Source organism: Colossoma macropomum, unplaced genomic scaffold, assembly GCF_904425465.1.
Source record: "Colossoma macropomum unplaced genomic scaffold, Colossoma_macropomum, whole genome shotgun sequence".
NCBI lineage: Eukaryota > Metazoa > Chordata > Actinopteri > Characiformes > Serrasalmidae > Colossoma > Colossoma macropomum.
This window is the reverse complement of record NW_023494801.1, coordinates 35176634-35195379: the sequence shown is the minus strand read 5'-3', so window position 1 is coordinate 35195379 and position 18746 is coordinate 35176634. Positions and strand designations below refer to the sequence as shown.

At 43.9% G+C, this 18746-nt stretch overlaps 2 protein-coding genes across 2 annotated transcripts; one reads left to right on the top strand and one right to left on the bottom strand.

Moving 5' to 3' along the window:
* Positions 1-249: 249 nt before the first annotated feature.
* Positions 250-10594, bottom strand: psmd11a (proteasome 26S subunit, non-ATPase 11a). Its single transcript, XM_036590005.1, has 13 exons — positions 10479-10594; positions 9539-9640; positions 8512-8708; positions 4372-4429; positions 4042-4236; positions 3800-3944; positions 2705-2765; positions 2498-2560; positions 2174-2299; positions 1843-1878; positions 1608-1659; positions 1183-1328; positions 250-808 (listed from the first exon to the last, which is right to left on the bottom strand). The coding sequence occupies exons 1-12, from the start codon at positions 10564-10566 to the stop codon at positions 1186-1188; spliced, it is 1266 nt and encodes a 421-aa protein (XP_036445898.1). The 5' UTR covers positions 10567-10594; the 3' UTR covers positions 250-808; positions 1183-1185.
* A 1654-nt stretch (positions 10595-12248) lies between these two features.
* On the top strand, positions 12249-16318 carry cdk5r1a (cyclin-dependent kinase 5, regulatory subunit 1a (p35)). The gene is made up of 2 exons (XM_036590534.1): positions 12249-12312; positions 14443-16318. The coding sequence occupies exon 2, from the start codon at positions 14509-14511 to the stop codon at positions 15433-15435; it is 927 nt and encodes a 308-aa protein (XP_036446427.1). The 5' UTR covers positions 12249-12312; positions 14443-14508; the 3' UTR covers positions 15436-16318.
* The last annotated feature ends 2428 nt before the right edge of the window (positions 16319-18746 follow it).

Sequence of the window (18746 nt, the reverse complement as noted above, 5' to 3'; positions counted from 1 at the left end):
ATAAAATAATACTTACAGCGTAACACTCACCCGTTTTTACCATCAAGACCAAAACGCAAAGATTCAATAAACAAGTCCAAACTAATAAATAAGACTTAAATGATCATGTTTATCAACAGGCACACACTCCGTACAGCGTTCTCTTCGTGACTTTATTTTGTTCTTAGCGTTATAAAAAAGGCGTGACAGCATGGCAGGCGCTTGGCAACGATATTTACAAATGGGGGGGTGTGTGTGTGTGTGAGTTGGGGCAGTTCAGGTGTTTCCCTCCACTCTTCTGCCCCGCCAAAACAGAACGCCCAGAATGCCGCCCTTCAGAAAGAAGGAGGGCCGATGGGCTCAAACAGGTCCTGCAGTAACACATGGGAGGGTGGTTGTGGTGGGGAAGGGGGGGTTGGGGGGGCGGGACTGTGGTCCATGGCCAAAAAGATCGGCCCTCAGGTTGGCAACAGTGTGGATCGTCCATGTGTCAGCGCGAGATCTATGAATATATACATTTCATTTAGAATCATAATGCATGTGAACGTTTTATTGTCGCAATATTCCCTGATGGCCCGTTGGGGGCAGTCAAGATACAAACAACTGTGAGCAGAAAAATAAAGAGGGAGAAAGAAGAGAGTTGATCCTGTAGGAGCTGAATTTTGTCCGCCAGAGGGAATGTTCAAAATGTCCGGGTGAAAAGCAGCTGCTCCAGCAGGTCCCCGCAGGGTTTGGGTCCATTTAGTCCATCTCAGCCTCGTCCCCCCGAGGGACCCCACGCCAGACCCCACGCCGGCCCTGCCGCCAGCTGCTGGTACCAACCTTCAATCTGAGGAGAACCACATCAGAGAAGAAATCAGGTCAGTCTGTGACCAACACACAGGCTCTTTAATGTGTAATTTCTCTCTCAGCCACTAGAGGCAGCATGGGTGACTAAATAACCCCCTCTGCTTCAGACAGCAGTGCTCAAAACCATCCTCACGCCCCCCTAGAGGGTGGAATGTGGGCCGTCTGAGGGCCCTGAGGTCCGGTTTGAGAACTGCTGAGTAAAGCAGAGAAGATGACGGTGGTGATTTACTGATGAGATCAGTTTTGTTTACAGTGCAGATTTAATGAATAATAAACAGTAAAACAGTCAGTAGTTTGTTTTCCACTCTCAGACTCTTCACTGCTGACAGTCTCAGTAAACGGAGCTACTCGTACCTCTTATGTGAGTTTCTTGGCTTTGTTGTAGAGCGAGTCCACGACTCTGCTCATGTTCTGAATGGTCTCCAGAGCCGCTTCATACGTTTTATCTACAGGCGGCTCGTCAAATACGATAAGAACTCCTTCCCCCTGGTCAAGAATCCCTGAAGGACGAGAACGCATCAGATAATGAAGATTATTCGCCTGATTATGATCAGCGCTGTTAGTTTTGCTCATGTTTGGTCTCAAACTGAAAAAAAAAGCTGTTTTCTTAAATAAACATCACACTGATTATGAAATTCATGAACTTTTTCATGTCTTATATTTAAACAATCTAAATGTGTAAATTATATGAACTGAGTTTTTAAAGTTATTAATCTCTACACAGTTTCTGTAAAGACTCTCAAAGAATCAGAATCAGACGCATCAAAATCAATATTTACCATGGAATTTTTTATCTAGAATCATCTGTGACAGTTTCCTCTCAACATCTCCCTGAAAAAGAGGAGACATTAATATTAAAAAAGCACAAACATAATCAGACTCCACCAATCACAGCTACAGCGACTCAGTAACGATTCAGCTGAACTGACTCCGGGAAGAAATCAGACATTTTTTACTGGAACTTTTTTACTGGAAAACATCCTGATTAGCCTTCATTAGATTCCTGCTGCTCACCTTTGAGAGTTTTATGAGGCCGGAAATGTGTTCGATCTGCGGGAAAAAAACAGAACTGTGAGGTCTTTCCTGCCTGCTGGACAGACTTTAACACAACAGACCAAAAATGAACAGTCAGAAACAGAACAGTCAGGAATAAACACTCGGAAACGTCCAGTCAAGAATGAACAGTCGGGATCATGTGTTCAGGGAAAGAGCAGTCAAAGACATCCACTTTGGGGAAGGAGCAGTTGGGATCGTCTGTTCGGGAAAGGAGCAGTCAAACATGCCCAGTTTGGGGAAGAAGCGGCTGGAACGTCCAGCTTGGCCAGTTTGATGTTGGAAAGCTGACCTGCACTCTGGAGAAGGGCTCGATGACCCGGATGAGGTTCTGCTCCAGCAAGTTGTCGTACAGTTTGGTCAAATGCGTGCTGATGATGGGGTCGTCCCTCAGCTCCGCCCTGTAATCCGTCAGAGCCTGAAAACCACGGACACAGTTTCACTGAAGCTCATTTACTGAACAAAAGCTGGGAAGAACAAGAGCTTAAAAACAACAACACTCAGAATCTCTCGCTGTGGCCTCTCTGTGACTAAGAGACATTAATGGTAATTAAACTCTTATATCTCACAGTGAAAAGACAACCTGATGACAATCAGGGTCTGTCTGACTGCTCACCTTCTCAAAGTCTGCGAGTGACCGGTTCTTACTGGCCTGGGCTACACATTTCAGCGCATCCGTCTGAAACAGAATCAGACAAGAACAGAGAACTTCACTGACTGCAGACACTTCACTGAGCACAGCAGCGGCAAAGTAAACAGGCTGTGGCTGGACCGACCCAGACTAACCCGGGTTCACCTGGAACGACTTGACGAGTTAACGCACCTGTCTGCCGGCGTATCTGAGGGCGAGTTTCCCGCTGATCAGAGCCTGAACGTCCTCCGGCCTGCAGAGCCGACAAGAGTTCAACACATTATTACATCTTTTATTACTTCACTTTATCACTGCTGTTCTGTTTCTGTCTGTTCAGGTCTGAGCTGTTGTGAAAGATTCTGTTCAGCAATCAGTGAAATCGGTCACTAATTTTACAGACGGCAGCAGTGACCATGTGTAAAATTGATGACCGATTGTGTAAAATGTACTACAATTCTTTAATGCCGGGATCAGACGACACAAATTCAGCCCGATTTTAACAAAATTCTGTCGCAGCCAAAAAATTTCCAGCATCAGGAATGATGAATGGGGCTTGCAGTAACATCAAATTACAGCAATGTGTGACGGCCCACGACACCCCGACCAAAAGTCTAGCACGTCAGAATTTTTTGTATTTTCCTGCCTGGTTTGACGTTTCGTACGGCGCGTCACTTTATGTTAATCAATAGGCTGACAGAGCGACGACTGGGGCACGTCTGTAAAACACGGCGAAGAGACAGAGAGACGCTGCTGCTGCAGATTTAAGGTGGAACAGTGAAACAGAGGAAAGGTTCTCTGAGCTGTGGCAGCAGAACCCTTGCCATTCTGAGGTCTCCTCGAGGCAGAACCATGACAGAGTCAATAAATGTTGGAGAGGAACAGAGTCAGTGTCTGTTTACACACAGAGAACCTGGTGGCTACATTTATATAATGTTCTTGATATTTTAACACATTTGTTACCTCATGTTCTCCCTGAAGGACAGACAGACTGTACTGTCCTCTTCTGACCCACAGGAACAGCTGCACTATCGCTTTTTCTTTCTTTTCTTTTCACAAACCGCATCACAGTTTACTGACCTGCCTCCCAGACGACCTACAAACTCGCACAAGGACGCGAACGAGTGCTGCCAGCCTCCCAACCAAGACACAGCGCGTATTTATGGCGCTATGATCGTCTAATCTGACAGAAATATTGTGTAATCTGATCCCAGCGCAACATTCAGCTGCATCTTCAGACACCGAAACGTCAGACCTGTCAGTCAAACGATGAGCGGAGGTTAAACTTACGCGTTCAGCATGATTTTACACAGCAGCATGTACTTCAGCGCTGTGATGGCGCGTGGACTGTCGATGGAATCGTTTCCTTCAAACGCTTCGTAAAAGTACGAATACGCCGTCTTCCAGTCCTTCTCCTCCGCAGCGTGGATGATCCCTGAGAGAGCAGTTACACACAGGACAGTGTTACAGACTGACCATCACCACCGCTACGTCACTGACTGACCTCAGCACAACGCAACTAACTGACTGACCGGACTGCATGTCCAGCGCCGCCTGTAATTTGGGGGGGCAGTAGATGGCGTTGGCGGTGGTCCGGGCGGAGGTGAGCGCGGCACGAGCTTTAGGTAGATTACTGAGAGCGTGATACGTCTTACTCTCCAACAGCTGAACCTCCACCAGCAGAGCTTTATCATCCAACTTCTTCAGCTCCTGAAGCAGCTGAGAGCCTACAGAGAGAGAGAGCGAGAGAGAGAGAGAGAGAGAGAGAGAGAGAGGGGATACAGAGAGAGAGAGAGCTTCAGCTTTTATGTCGTTGTTTGTGTTGTTGTCATTGTTGTTGTTATTGTTTGTGTTGTTCTCACCGAGCTGCAGGGCCTCCTGATAGCGCTTAGTGTCAAAATACAGAGAAACCAGACGAGCCTGAAATACACACATATACAGTTTATCATCAGTGATCAAGAGTATATTGTCAAATATTATATTTTAATAATTATTAGAGGTCAAAGTTTATTTATATTTATATCATTATATTATTATTATTATTAATAATAATAATAATAATAATAGTAATAATATCAGAATCACTTTATTTCACCAAGTGTGTTACACACAGAAGAAGAGTCACACGTACGACACGAGAGAAAGTTTAGGTCTTTTCACGTTTGCTTTCTTCTATGCTGTAACCTATGTAGTCTTTTTGTTGTGTCAGCTGTATTTGTCTTACAGTTGTGTGCCTTTAGGTGTTTTATCTGTATTGTTCCCCCTGAGGTGAGAACAACCTCAATTACCCCTGGGGTCTCCCCTGACCCCAGACCCCCTTCCCATTCTTCCCCTACCTTTTGATTGTCACCTACTTCCCCTCCCTCTTTGCTTCCTCCCCCGACCCCCAGTATCTCTACATAAACCATGTCAGACCATGTATTCATCAGACTGGACGGGTGACAGACTGATGACCAAGCTGTGCCCGTGCATTACTCTCTGCATGCACGTGAATAAAACCCAGACTGACTGTTGGTCGACCACGCCATACCCACACTCTGTATGTGTAAATAAACTCCAGTCAATGCTAAGCTCCAGTCTCCTGACTCTTCCTGCTGAATTTCTAACAGACATTAACACAATGAACTCACATAACAAGCATTTAACTAAGAGTCAAATAATAAAATACAATAAACAGAATAAATAATTATAATAATAATAATAATAATAATAATAATAATAAAAACAGCCAGTGTGAAAGGGGCTCAGGAGATGAACAGACGGGATGTGTACACATCTGAACATGTGCGGGTCAAGTTCTATAAAACATACTATAAAAACTATTATATACACAGAACATTACAGACTGATAAAATCTCTTGTACAGTGGTGCAAATTATCCTAATAACGAGTCTGATGACGAGTCCAGTACCGGTATTTTGGTACGTAAAGAATGTAATTTTATTATGTTACATTCTTTACATACCAAAATAAACACAGCAGCAGCACTACGAAATCACGTTACCACTGTACATTTTTGTACCAGCCTTAATCAAAATAGATTAATTACTATAAAAAAGAAGCAATTTGATTAGTGCTGTCAAAGTTATTGCACTATTAACATGATAAATAATTACTGCTACTAACTTGTTTCAGTGCTGTTCACTAGTGATGCATCCAAACCGGTTTTCAGTACATTTTTTTTTTAATACTTGCCAGGTCAGATACCATAATGAACTGAAGTTACATCATTAATCTATCTGATGTTAATGAAGTGTGTTATATAGCTCTGCAGCGCTGCAGTGGAGGTTTAGTTCCCTGTCAGAAAAGCTCTTCTGTACAGCTGTAAGTAAAGTAGGTTTCATAGTTTTGATCCTCATCTGTCTCTTTCAGCAGCAGCACAGCGACAGCAGGAATCACATCTAAGGCTGATGCATCCGAGGAGCTCACGCTTCCAGTTTTCCGTCTTGTTGGAGTCGTTTGATTAGCTGGTTGAGCTGTAGCTAAGAGTCCTCTAAAGCCAGACAGACACTGTGTGATGTCAGAGATCTCGTTCTTTGGTGACTCTCACTGTCCGTTTGAATAGACCATCGTGTTCAGACAAAGCTACGACTTATAAACTCACACTGTACGAAACGCTCCGTCTGACTGACCTGCTACGGGAAACGCAGCCTCTACAGCCGCTCTGTCTACAGACCGTTATCAATAAAGCTGATTCACTCAGAATAACCGAGTACTGAGCAGCACGCTGAGACGCTGAGCAGCGCTGCTAACACTGAGCGCTGAAGATAAAGCAGGCGCTGATATTCACGGTAGGACAGTTCGTTCTCTCTGCAGCCTGATTTACAGAAAAATCACCGTATTAACGTTTATATCTCGATATTCTACTCAGTCAAACAGAGTAAAGTCTCATATTCAGTCTTGTCGACTTTTTCTCCTTTGTTTTGTTGGCCTGTGTGTTTCCACCCATGTTGGGGAAGAGGTTGTGATTGTGCATTTATAACCGGTCTCTAATCTCTCAGTGTGTCCTGGTGGGAATCAGCCGAGGCAGAATGTTTAAAGTGAACGACGGCTTTGTGTCCGACTGTGACGGGGTCAGTAACTCTTCTCTGTGTGAGCAGTAGAGTTCTGTTCAGAGTTCAGAGCTCTGGGCCTGATTATTAATGCCTGCACCTGCCCAGGTTAGGCTGTGTTTGCGGTCCTCTGCACTGATGTAGGACATGTCCATGCAAACCTCATGACCCGGCGGAGCCTCCAGACCCTCCACAAACCCAGCCGCACAAATAAACTCTTCAGTGTTGCAAAATAAAGGGAATTATACAACAGCTAGTTCCAGCCACGCAAGCTGATTGGTTGAGAAGCGTTTTTTCACAAATACTGTATCACTCCGCTGAGATGCCATTGCTAAGCAACGACTGTGACAGCTGTAGGAGACGCTCAAGCCATTTGAACACTTTTACTTCTTACTTTGCCACAAACAGAAAATGGACACTTTTAAGATCACATTTGACCGACAGCCGATTTGGTCAGACTCTGAAGATGAGACGACACTAAATTCCCAAACTGTCGTCACCACTGAGCAGCTTTTCAGTCGGCAGCTGAGACAGAAGAACAGCTGAACAACCTGGAATCAGCCAGAAATGAACCCAACACCATTCGCCAAACTAAATGGGCTGTAAGATGCTTTACAGACTGGCTGGAACAAAACAACATTAATACTGATCTGGAAAAAACTGACAGAACTGAGCTGAACTTGATATTGCGGCAGTTTTATGGCTCAGTCTGTACTTCAAAAGGCGAGGCTTACAGCAGACTGTGCAGCGAGTGGGCGGAGCTCGTTACTCTGACGTAGCAACAAGCTGCTTGTTAAGGAACTATAATTTGGTGAAGGAACTGCGAACATTAAAACATATTAAACGCCGCGTTCACGGCCCAGTTTATTAATTTATTACTGTATTTATTTAACTGTTGTATTAAAGCAGTAGAACACTCGAGGAGTGTGTTATCGCCAATAACATCATGGCTGTGATGATCTACGGCGACCAAATCACAGTGATGTTATTTCGCGATAACACAGTCCCTCTCGTGTTCTACTGCTTAAATATTTTGAGCATTTTAGGCTAATAAAAGCCACGTTACTTCAAACATGGCACCGCACATTGAGCATCGCATCCCTAGATGTCACCGTCAGCATCACCACAGGCAAAAAAAAAAACACAGTGGAGTAGCTCGGCTTCGCATCTAGCATTATTTTTATCTGTGTCTTATCTTCATTTAAATATTAGCTAATTACTCCATAAGACGTCTACAAGTCAGCTGAAATTAGAGCCAAAACGGCGTCTGAGGCTGCGGCACAGGTTACAAAACCATAAGAACTATGACGAAAAAAATCGGTTTGATTTTGTGCAGAGATCTTTAATGTGTTCTGCTGCTCGTGATTACTAACGTGTTTTTCTCTGCAGCTCATTTGTCACCTGTTCGCTTCTACAAGCAGCCACTAACTGTCCAAGCCCGCCGGCTCAGCCAGCCATAACAGAACCCCCACCCCCCGCACGAGCCGCAGTCTGCTCGCTGTTTACCTGCAACGACCGTGGTGCCTCAAAATGAATCCCACCCTCAAATTATTCAGATCACGCAGGACCTGCGGGTCAACCTGCCCTGTTCAGACCTCTTGTGAGCAGATCCTCCTTCGCTGTGTTTGTTGATTAGCGCAACAGGTACGCTCGGCCTACGGCACACGTTACCAGCTGGTATTGGAGTATCTGTGATTATGAGTAAATGACTGCGATATCGGTCCGATACCCAACACCAGTATCAGTATCGATGCATCCCTATTGTTGGTAGATTTTCCTAGTATGACTCAAACGGCTCATAATGTCAGATATGCCAGTTATGCAGGCAAGTTATTAATACATTCCAATGATGCTCGTATTGTCCACTCACAGTTATAACACCTGCACTGCTTTATAATCGGATCTTTCTTTAGAGTCAAGGGGCCACAGGTCAGTAATCGGAGTGTGTACCTCCAGGGCCTGTCGGAGGAACGTCCTTTTCTCAGATTTTGCCCACTCGATGCACTCGAGGCAGAGCTCCACCTCCTGACCCGTCGCCGCCTCCATGTCCAGGAACAGGTCCAGCAGGGAGCGCACCAGCCGCGCTGCCTTCGCCTTACTGATGGAGTTTAGGAACGGACGCACATACTTCAGCAGCCCTCCTAACTCTACACACACACACACACACACACACACACACACACACACACACACAGTTACACCTGCACAAACCTTCTACACACACTGAAAGAGTCCATTTTAATTTTCCGTTCCACCTTAAATGGTGCAGCTGCTGCATTCTAATGGCAACTGCTGCATCGTTTAAGATGGAACAAAAAACCCAACAAGAAACGTCTGAACGGCTTCAGAGAAACTGACTTCACAGTTTTCCAACTCTGAACTTCTCAGTTCCAGCCTCAGAAACTTCAGAGCAGACAGGTCTGCAGCGACGGTCAGTAACTGAGGCCTGTCAGGTCTGCAGTGACGGTCACTTATTGAGGCCTGTTAGGTCTGCAGTGACGGTCACTTATTGAGGCCTGTTCAGTTTGTAGCGACGGTCAGTAATTAACGGTAAGTAAGTAATGACAATCCATAATTGAGGCTTGCCCGGCCGGTAGCGACCATCAGTAACTGAGGCCAGTCCGGCCGGTAGCGACCGTCAGTAACTAAAGCCAGTCCGGCCGGTAGCGACCGTCAGTAACTGAGGCCTGTCCGGTCTGTAGCGACTGTCAGTAACTGAGGCCTGTCCGGTCTGTAGCACCTGTCAGTAACTGAGGCCTGTCCAGTCTGCAGGGGCGGTCAGTAATTGAGGCCTGTTCAGTCTGCAGGGACGGTCATTAATTGAGGCCTGTCCAGTCGGCAACGAGGGTCAGTAATTGAGGCCTGTCCAGTCTGCAGGGACGGTCATTAATTGAGGCCTGTCCAGTCGGCAACAACGGTCAGTAATTGAGGCTTGCCCCGTCTGTAGTGACGGTCAGTAATCGTCTAAAGCTCTTACCAGCAGCCTGTCCGGTTTTGGCCAGCAGTCCTCCAAGCTCCAGGATGCTCTGCTCCTTAACTCGCACGGCCTCCTCATCACTGTCCTGGACATCACGCTTCACTGTAGAACAGAGAGACAGGAACTCAGTACTCTGTCCAGCTATTCAGCTGGGCACCAAAAAAATGTTACTAATCTGTACTTTATTATTCTCAACACAGATATTTTATCATATGAGAGAAAAAACTTATTCATTTATTAAACTGGTAACAACGATCAGGTTCAGGTTTTATATCTAAGTTTAGTCCAAAAGAAGTCTGAGCACCAGCCTGACCACTGACGATAAACAGCAATGACAATAAAAATCTAACAGAAATACAGACACTGTTCTGACATTCACTGCCTTCATAACAAACCCATATTCACCACAACACAGAGTGAAATCTAATATACAAATGATTAAAATCTGAATTTTTGATTTACATTCCTACACAACACATTCATCGGATAAACTTAACAAAGTCTGCTTTAGCTCCATTCGCTAGCTTCTTATTCGAATTATCCGTTCCACCTTAAATGGTGCCCGAGGCGCCAGAATGTAACTGCTGCACTATTTAAGGTGGAACGGATAAATCCAAACAGAAGCTAGCTAATGAGCAGCCAACTTAAGCATCGTCACATATATGTAGCTACATATAAGAGAGCAAATAATTTATTAAACACAAAACTACATCCGCGCAGAACTTCTAAAGCCTCTGAGGCCGAAAATAAAGCTTAGACTTTGCAGTTAGCACGTTAGCAGTTAGCTGATGTAGCCGGTGAGTCAGCAGCAGCAGCCGGGTTAGCCTCAGCATGCTAACCTAGCCTTTTAGCTTCCTTTATGAAGACGCTCCCGGTGGCTGTGAGAAACACCCCGTGTTTATAAAGTGGATTAAACGGTTTGTAAGTTACCCGGACGCACCGATAGCGTGTAAAATGTCGATGCTGGCGTTTCTGTCCGTGCTGAGGAGAGACTGAGCTCTCTGGAACTCCACCGCCGCGGCCGCCATCTCACACAACACTCCGCCTGCAGCGCCAACGTAGCGCTCAGCACACCCGCTTTCAGGCAAAAACGCACCTGCTTTCGGACCAAACTGCACCCGCGTTCAGACGAAAACACACCCGCTTTCACACAGGCCCCGCCCCTCTTGCGCTGCGATTGGCTGGGAGTCCGAAAGCCGAGCTACTCTGGAAGCCAGCCCCTTCCACGCCCGGATTGGCTACTTTGTTTACACGTCACACATGAACGTGCCTCTGATGTATGAACTAACTAGCCAATCACAGTGTCGGAGGGGCGTGGCTTGTCGGAAAACAGGTGTGAAATAAACAAACGCTGCTCGTTCTTTAGCCGGAACTAGGGACTGTAGTGACATGCTGGGAGTTGTAGTTAATGAGAATGGGAAGTCTAATGTAAGCTCAATTCAATACAAGTCAGTTCAGTAACGTAATCATTGTCGTAACAAATTTTTTATTTTTTTTCCTTCTGTGCTTGTGTAACAAAGTTAGAACATTTATTATGCAAAAATGCGACAAAAAAGTTAAGTACAAGAACTAAATAATAACTGCAAGATATGTACAATTGTGCAAATATAAAAGATTAATTCTGTAATCTGCATTTACAGTGGAAATAAAACAAATCAGTGATAACGAGAGGAGCAGCTGAAGCTCTTTAGATCATTTACACTTATAACCTGCTGAGGAGGTGAACAGATGATCAGTAATGGAATGAGGGGATGATGATGATAGTTATGATGATGGCGATGATGATGGTAAGATGGTATAATGATGGTAATGACTATGATGATAAAAAAGCGTTGTTGACAACGATGGTAATGGTGATTATGATGGTGAAGGTGATGATGGTAATGGTGATCATGGTGATGATGCTGATGTTACAGTATTGGTGATGGTGATGATGCTGATGATAATGTTACAGTGTAGGTGGTGATGATGCTGATGCTGATGTTATAGTGTTGGTGATGATGCTGATGCTGATGTTATAGTGTTGGTGATGATGCTGATGCTGATGTTATAGTGTTGGTGATGGTGGTGATGCTGATGTTATAGTGTTGGTAATGCTGATGCTGATGTTATAGTGTTGGTGATGATGCTGATGCTGATGTTATAGTGTTGGTGATGGTGGTGATGTTGATGTTACAGTGATCGGGATGGTGATGATTTTATGATGATGGTGTGTGTGTGTGTGTGTGTGTGTATGTGTGTGCTGCAGTGAGCTCTGACCCCCCCCACCCCGCTCGGCTGCAGTGTCTGTCGCCTCTGTCTCAGCAGTGTTTTAGAGTGTGTGAGTGTGTGAGGGCTCGAGCGCCCTGAGCTGAATTGTTGGTGTTTTTTTGTTTTTGTTTGTTGTTTGTTTGTTCTTTGTTTTGGTTTACGGCTCGTGTCGTTTCTTTTTAATCCAGCGCTCTTTGATCTCACCGCGAGACGCGCGCGCAGCTCCCGAACAAAACAGACACGCGGAGCGGAGAGACTGACGGACACGGAAAGAGCTCGAATGAATGAAATGACGGAACGAGTGTGAAAGGATGTGAGACGGATAAGAAGAGGAGCACGCGCTGCCGAACGAAGCCGTGATAACCCGCGTGCAGGAAGCGGAGCGCGAGCTTTTTTATCTTTAACGACAAAAACGGAATCAGAGCTTCAGCACCGCGAACAGCGACCAACACACACACACACACACACACACACACACCATAATGATCGATCACAGCCTCTCTCAGCACTAATCGATCTGATCGGTGAGTAAATCAGCTGTTTATGCTAATGAGCATCTGCAACTAATCAATCAGACCTGATCAGATTTATTTAAAGCAAGGTTATGACCATGTGTGTGTGTGTGTTTCTGTGTGTGTGTGTGTGGTGTGTGTGTGTGTGTGTGTGTGTGTGTGTGCGTGTGTGTGTGTGTGTGTGTGTGCGCGCGCGCGCTGTCTGGGCTCCATGTTGTTTTTCTGAAATAGCTGAACATGAAAAATCTTTCAATTTCATTAATTTCATTAAAGCTCTGACAGTGTCGCTGAGTGACGCTTTAACCCTCATCGGTACCCGGATATAAACCACAGTAACGACCACAAACACACTCAAAATCTGCTTATTCTGCTTTTCCTGATGATCTAAGATGGATGCTGCGCGCGCTCTGCTTTTCCAGGCCAGCTCAGCTCGCACGCGCCTCTGCATTATTATTATTGTTATTATTATTATATTATTATTATTATTATTACTACTACTACTAACTACAACTCCTGCTGATTCACTAATAAGAACATTACTCATTAAATTTATGAAGCCAAGAACCCAAACTGTATGCTATATGTTCTATATGTGTAATTGTATTGGGTATATATATATATATATATATATATATATGTACATATGTGTGTATGTATACATATGTGTGTATATACATATATGTGTGTGTGTGTGTATACATGTTTGTTACATATACATGCATATATACATCACATACATATGTACACATAAATGTATACTGTATGTACATATGTATGTGATAGATAAATGCACACATGTATTATGTGTGTGTATATACGTATATTTATATACATACATACACACGTGTATGTACACATATATATGTATGTATGTATATGTATGTATGTATGTGTTTTATTATTATTATTATTATTATTATTATTGTTACATTTCAGTATCGGTGGATGTACAGTCATAACTCCTGTCAGTCAGTGATGGGGATGTTTGTCACGAAGCTGCATCGTTCAATAGAATAAAACCACAAACAGAAATACTGAGTCAAATAACATTTTATATTTTATTTATTTTGTCAGTGAATCACTTTAACAATTTCACACATTCCGTTTCATTCTGTAATGAATCCTTTATTAAAACATCACAGCTCATTATGAACAAACTCCATTAAGTGAATTAAGAATAGAATTATTGAAACAAAATAAACATATTTAATCCTGCTCTCCTCACTCAGAGCTGTTTATATTCAGAACAAAACACCAGAACCACACGGTCTCAGCCGGACTGACCTCACCGACCTCAGACAAACACGAAGGACAGTAATCGTCATAACCGCAGATGATGTTGATGTTTAATGACGTTAATTAGAGTACGACATCGAATCTCCAGGCAGCAACTCAGACTCACACTGGAGTCATATGTGGACTCATGACTCGACTCAGAATCAAGACTTTAAAAATGATTCGACTCAGGCTCAGGCCTCAGAGACTTAAGACTCGACTCAGACTCTCCAGAGAATCAAAAATCAACTCAGACCCCAGAGATTTGAGACTCCACTCAGACTCAGACCCCAGAGAATCAAGAATTGACTCAGACTTGCACCTCAGAGACTCAAGACTTGACTCTAGCTCACACCTCAGAAACTTAAGACTCGACTCAGACTCTCACCTCAGAGACTCGAGACTTGACTCTGGCTCACATCTCAGAGACTCAAGACTCGACTCAGACTTGCACCTCAGAGACTCGAGACTCGACTCAGACTTGCACCTCAGAAACTCAAGACTCGACTCAAACTCTCACCTCTGAGACTTGAGACTCAACTCAGACTCACACTTTGGAGACTCAACTCAGACCTCAGAGAATCGACTCAGACTCACACCTCAGAGACTGAAGGCTTGACTCAGACTCACACCTCGAGAGACTTGAATAGAGCTAAAGTGTCACAGACTCGACTTGGACTTTAACTCAGAGACTTAACTCGGACTTTCACCATGGAGGATCGACTCAGACCTTAGAGACTCAATTCGGACTCGCACCTCAGAGACTCGAGATTTGACTCAGACACAAAACCCAGAGACTCGAGACTTTGATTGAAATTTCTTGATGTTGTCGAGTGAAGTTTGATGATGTTGATGGTTCTATTTCAGGTGCAGATCAAGTTGACGTGCACATCTTATTTTAACCTGGCCTAAAGCCCCCTCCCCAGAGGCATTATGGGTACCGTCCTGTCCGTCTCCCCGAGTTACCGTAAAGCCGGACTGTTTGATGAAATCCCTCCGATGGTGGGACACTACACGGCAGTCCAGAACAGCAAAAATGCCAAAGACAAGAACCTGAAGCGGCAGTCTCTGATCAGCGTGTTACCGTGGAAGCGGATCGTGGCTGTTTCGGCAAAGAGAAAAGGTTCTAAGAAGCTTTCATCAGGCGACAGTCAGGATGAGGCCGGCGTGGGGAATTTAAACACACAAAATCTGAAAAAATCCCAATCCTGCGCCAACCTGTCAACTTTCACCCAGGAAACGGCAGCAAGCTCCATTCCGGCATCAAAAACCACCACCAGCGTGGTGACCGCCGCCAAGAGGACGTCCATCAGCAGCTGCGCAGGGCAGGCTAATGCTAACGCGGGCACACCAAAGCGGGTGATTGTGCAGGCGTCCACCAGCGAGCTGCTCCGGAGCCTGGGTGAGTTCCTGTGCCGCCGCTGTTTCCGGCTAAAGCGGCTGACCCCTGCCGACCCGGTGCTGTGGCTGCGGAGCGTGGACCGGTCACTCCTGCTGCAGGGCTGGCAGGATCAGGGTTTCATCACCCCTGCCAACGTTGTCTTCCTCTACATGCTGTGCCGGGATGTGATCTCGGCGGAGGTGTCGAGCGAGCGCGAGTTGCAGGCCGTCCTGCTCACCTGCCTTTACCTGAGCTACTCCTACATGGGCAACGAGATCTCGTACCCACTGAAGCCGTTCCTGGTGGAGGCAGAGAAGGAGGCGTTCTGGGACCGCTGCCTCGACATCATCGAGCGCATGAGCGCTAAAATGCTGCAGCTCAACTCCGACCCACACTACTTCACTCAGGTGTTTGCCGACCTGAAGAACGAGTGTCAGAAGGAGGAGCAGAGTCCGCTGCTGATCGGTCTTGACCGGTGAAGGACAGGGCAGAGAGTTTATTCACTTATGCTGTTTGAATTAAAGTGATGGATTGGCTAAAAAATCATCCCCCCATCCCAAATGTAGCCAGCTTGGTGTCTGAAGTTTGCTTCTTTAGCTTTAGCTCTGAAGACTTGACACAACAACATTACGGTCGTGAACTGATCAGAGCTCTTCTTCCATTGTAGGTGTCCAGTTAGCACTCAACGCTCATTCTTAGTGTGGGTTTTGTATGAGGCTGTTTTTGGTCCTGCTGTCACCCGTCAATCAAATCTGAGCCAGCTAAACTAGCACCAGCACCTGTTGGAGTCGAGTGGAGCTGGTGGTGATGCTAGCTCTAGAGTAGCCCTGAAGTAATTTTATACTTGTATCAGCTGGTTTATGCTGGTCTGATGCTGGTATGACCCAACATGGTCATACTGGCATACCAGCATCCAACACACAGCATGCTGGTTTGGCTGGTGAGCAGTTGTGCTGGTCTACACTGTTTTTTTTCTAGCAGAAAGCTAACATGCTAAATGCACCCCAGAACATATCTGACTGTTTTATTAGACAGAATTGGAACTGAACTCAGATCAACTACAAACATTGGCACACGTATTTTTAAATGCATTTCGGGAAAGTATAAGGTGGATGAAAATTAGCATTAGCATAGTTAACAACTGTAGCAGTGACTCTGAAGCCTGTAGTGCATTGAATTAAACCCAGACAATGAAACTCAGAGCTTAAATGATTTTTGCTCAAAATGTACGCAAACAAAAGCAGCACATCTAAAGCCTTTAAGACGAAAGCTGAAATAGGTCTGTACTGCGTCTGATGAGCGTTAGAGAAGCAAACTGCAGACACGTGTTTTGACTGACAGAGTATATTTGGGGGAAACTGGGGGTATGGTTGAATTATCGCTTTAAAAGCGTGAACTTTCGGAAGTGGAACCGAACTCTGAGCCGAGGAACAAGAACTCGGAAAGCACTTCGTACACCTTCTTTTCAGTCTGTAATGACCGCTTCCACTGAGCTCCTGACCACAGTAACGTCCACTCTGACTTCAGTCACAATGTTACCACTGAAACAAACACATTCTGAACATTATGCCGGTGCAGACCCTCAAAAAGACCACTGTGAAAGCGTAAACACTGCTAAAAGAGAAAGAGAAAAAGTAAAATGACTAAAATGAGTTTCAATTTTCTGGAGTGCATTTCATAAACTGAAGGACTTTTATTCTGAAATCTGAACAAAAACACGCCTCGTTCCTCTGAATAGTTTCAGTTCTTATCGGCTGATCTCCTGTTTCTGCAGTGTGGAGGTTGTAGAGGTTTTATTTCCTGTTTATTTCCTCCTGATGATGTACTGTATGTGTTATTATACGGGTGTTTATTGATGCATGCTTTGAGATAATTCCACATTTTTAAGTCGTTTCTGAAACTGATCACAGTCTGAGTTTAAATTCCCCTCCATTTTACGAGATCTGGACCTTAGTCCAAATTACTGTGCCATACTGACCTTTCTGACCTTTTGGTCAGGTGTTAACTGACCCGTCTGGACTTCCACAGCTCAGTAAACACTGTTAGAAAAGCTCCATATTTTTATATTCCACCGGCATAAAGAACCTGACACTATGGATTATGGGTTATTAAGCCTGAACTATATTTTACATATTGCTGTACATTATGAGTGTGACATCACTAAAAGTCTTATTTTCACCATTCTTTAAAACGTAAATATGAAAATGACACAAAGAGTGAGATTATAAATACATATCAGAAAAATCTGAGAAAATCAGAAACACCAACTGTAATAAACACAGTCAGTGTTATAACTACTGCAAAACTCTAATATTACTATGAAACACTGTTACATTACTGTAATATTACTGTTTTTACTGTAAAACAGCATTAAACATTGTAATATTACTGTTTTTACTGTAAAGCAGTGTTGAACAGTGTAATAATACTGTTTTTACTGTAAAGCAGTGTTGAACAGTGTAATAGTACTGTTTATACTGTAAAGCAGTGTCGAGTGGTGTAATATTACTGTGTGTGTTGGTGAAATTTGCTCAAGCTGAATGAAACCGTTCATGACATGAGATTTATATTTTTGCATTTTATTCCTGTTGACTGGATGCTGAGTGTGTGAAACTCTTTGATGTGATCATATATAAACTGTGAATTAAACAATGTTGTTTATAGAGTTTGTGTTTACACAAATATCAGAAAAACATTCAAACACTCGAACCTCATTTATTTCCCAGCAGACATTCTGCAGAAAAGCAGCACTGAATGGAATTAATATAGTGTTTATGAAAATGAATAAAAACTAATAAAAAATGACAACTGTTAGTAACTAATAACAAATTCAGTTGCCTCAATTAAAACACTAGCATGTAATTTTGAGGTTGAAATAGCCTATTGCTAATTTTATTAAATGAATTATCATTCAAATAAGCCAGCTAATGTTGCTATGGCAGTACAACCCTGTTTCCAGAACAGCTGGGACGCTGTTCTGGGGAATAGAAATAAAAACAAATTGCAATGATGTGTAAATTATTTAAACCCTATAATTTAAAATAATACAAAGACAACATATCAAATGTTGAAACTGAGAAATTTTATTGTTTTTTATTTTTAAAAATGCCCATTTTCAAATTGATAGAACACATTCCAAAAAAGTTGGGACAGGGGGCCTGTTTACCACTGGGTTTCAACACCTCTTCTTTAACAACACTCTGTTAGTGTTTGAGAACTGAGGAGACACTGCTGTAGTTTAGAAAGTGAAATGTTTTCCTGTTCTTGTTTGATACAGGATTTCAGCTGCTCATCAGTTCAGGGTCTCATTTGTCATATTTTTCATTTCATAATGCACCAAATGTTTTAAGTAGTGACAGGTCTGGACTGCAGGCAGGTCAGTTTAGCACCCGGACTCTTTTAATATGGAGCAATGCTGCTGTAATACATGCAGAATGTGGTTGGACAATGTCTTGCTGAAATAATCAAAGCCTTCCCTGAAAAAGCATCAACTTGATGGCAGCATATGTTGCCAAAATATGTATATATTGTTCAGCATTAATGGAGCCTTCACAGATGTGCACGTCACCCATGCCATGTGCACTAATGCCCCCCTATATCATCATGAATACTGGCTTTTGAACTGTGCACTGATAACATGCTGAGTGGTCTTCAGCCCGGAGGACACAGTGTCCATGATTTCCAAAAAGAAATTCGAATGTTGATCAATAGGACCACAGGACTCTTCCACTTCCCCTCAGTCCATTTTAAATGAACTCAGGCCCAGAGAAGGTGGCAGCATTTCTGAGTC

Bases quoted from the DNA above. Each gene is read 5' to 3' on its own strand.
- psmd11a (XM_036590005.1), bottom strand. From the start codon at position 10,566: ATGGCGGCCGCGGCGGTGGAGTTCCAGAGAGCTCAGTCTCTCCTCAGC. The intron at 8,709-9,538 runs GTAAGAGCTTTA...GTGTGTGTGTAG, and splicing joins CAAAACCGGACAGGCTGCTG to AGTTAGGAGGGCTGCTGAAG. The intron at 1,329-1,607 runs GTAAATATTGAT...CTCGTCCTTCAG, and splicing joins TCTAGATAAAAAATTCCATG to GGATTCTTGACCAGGGGGAA.
- cdk5r1a (XM_036590534.1), top strand. From the start codon at position 14,509: ATGGGTACCGTCCTGTCCGTCTCCCCGAGTTACCGTAAAGCCGGACTG.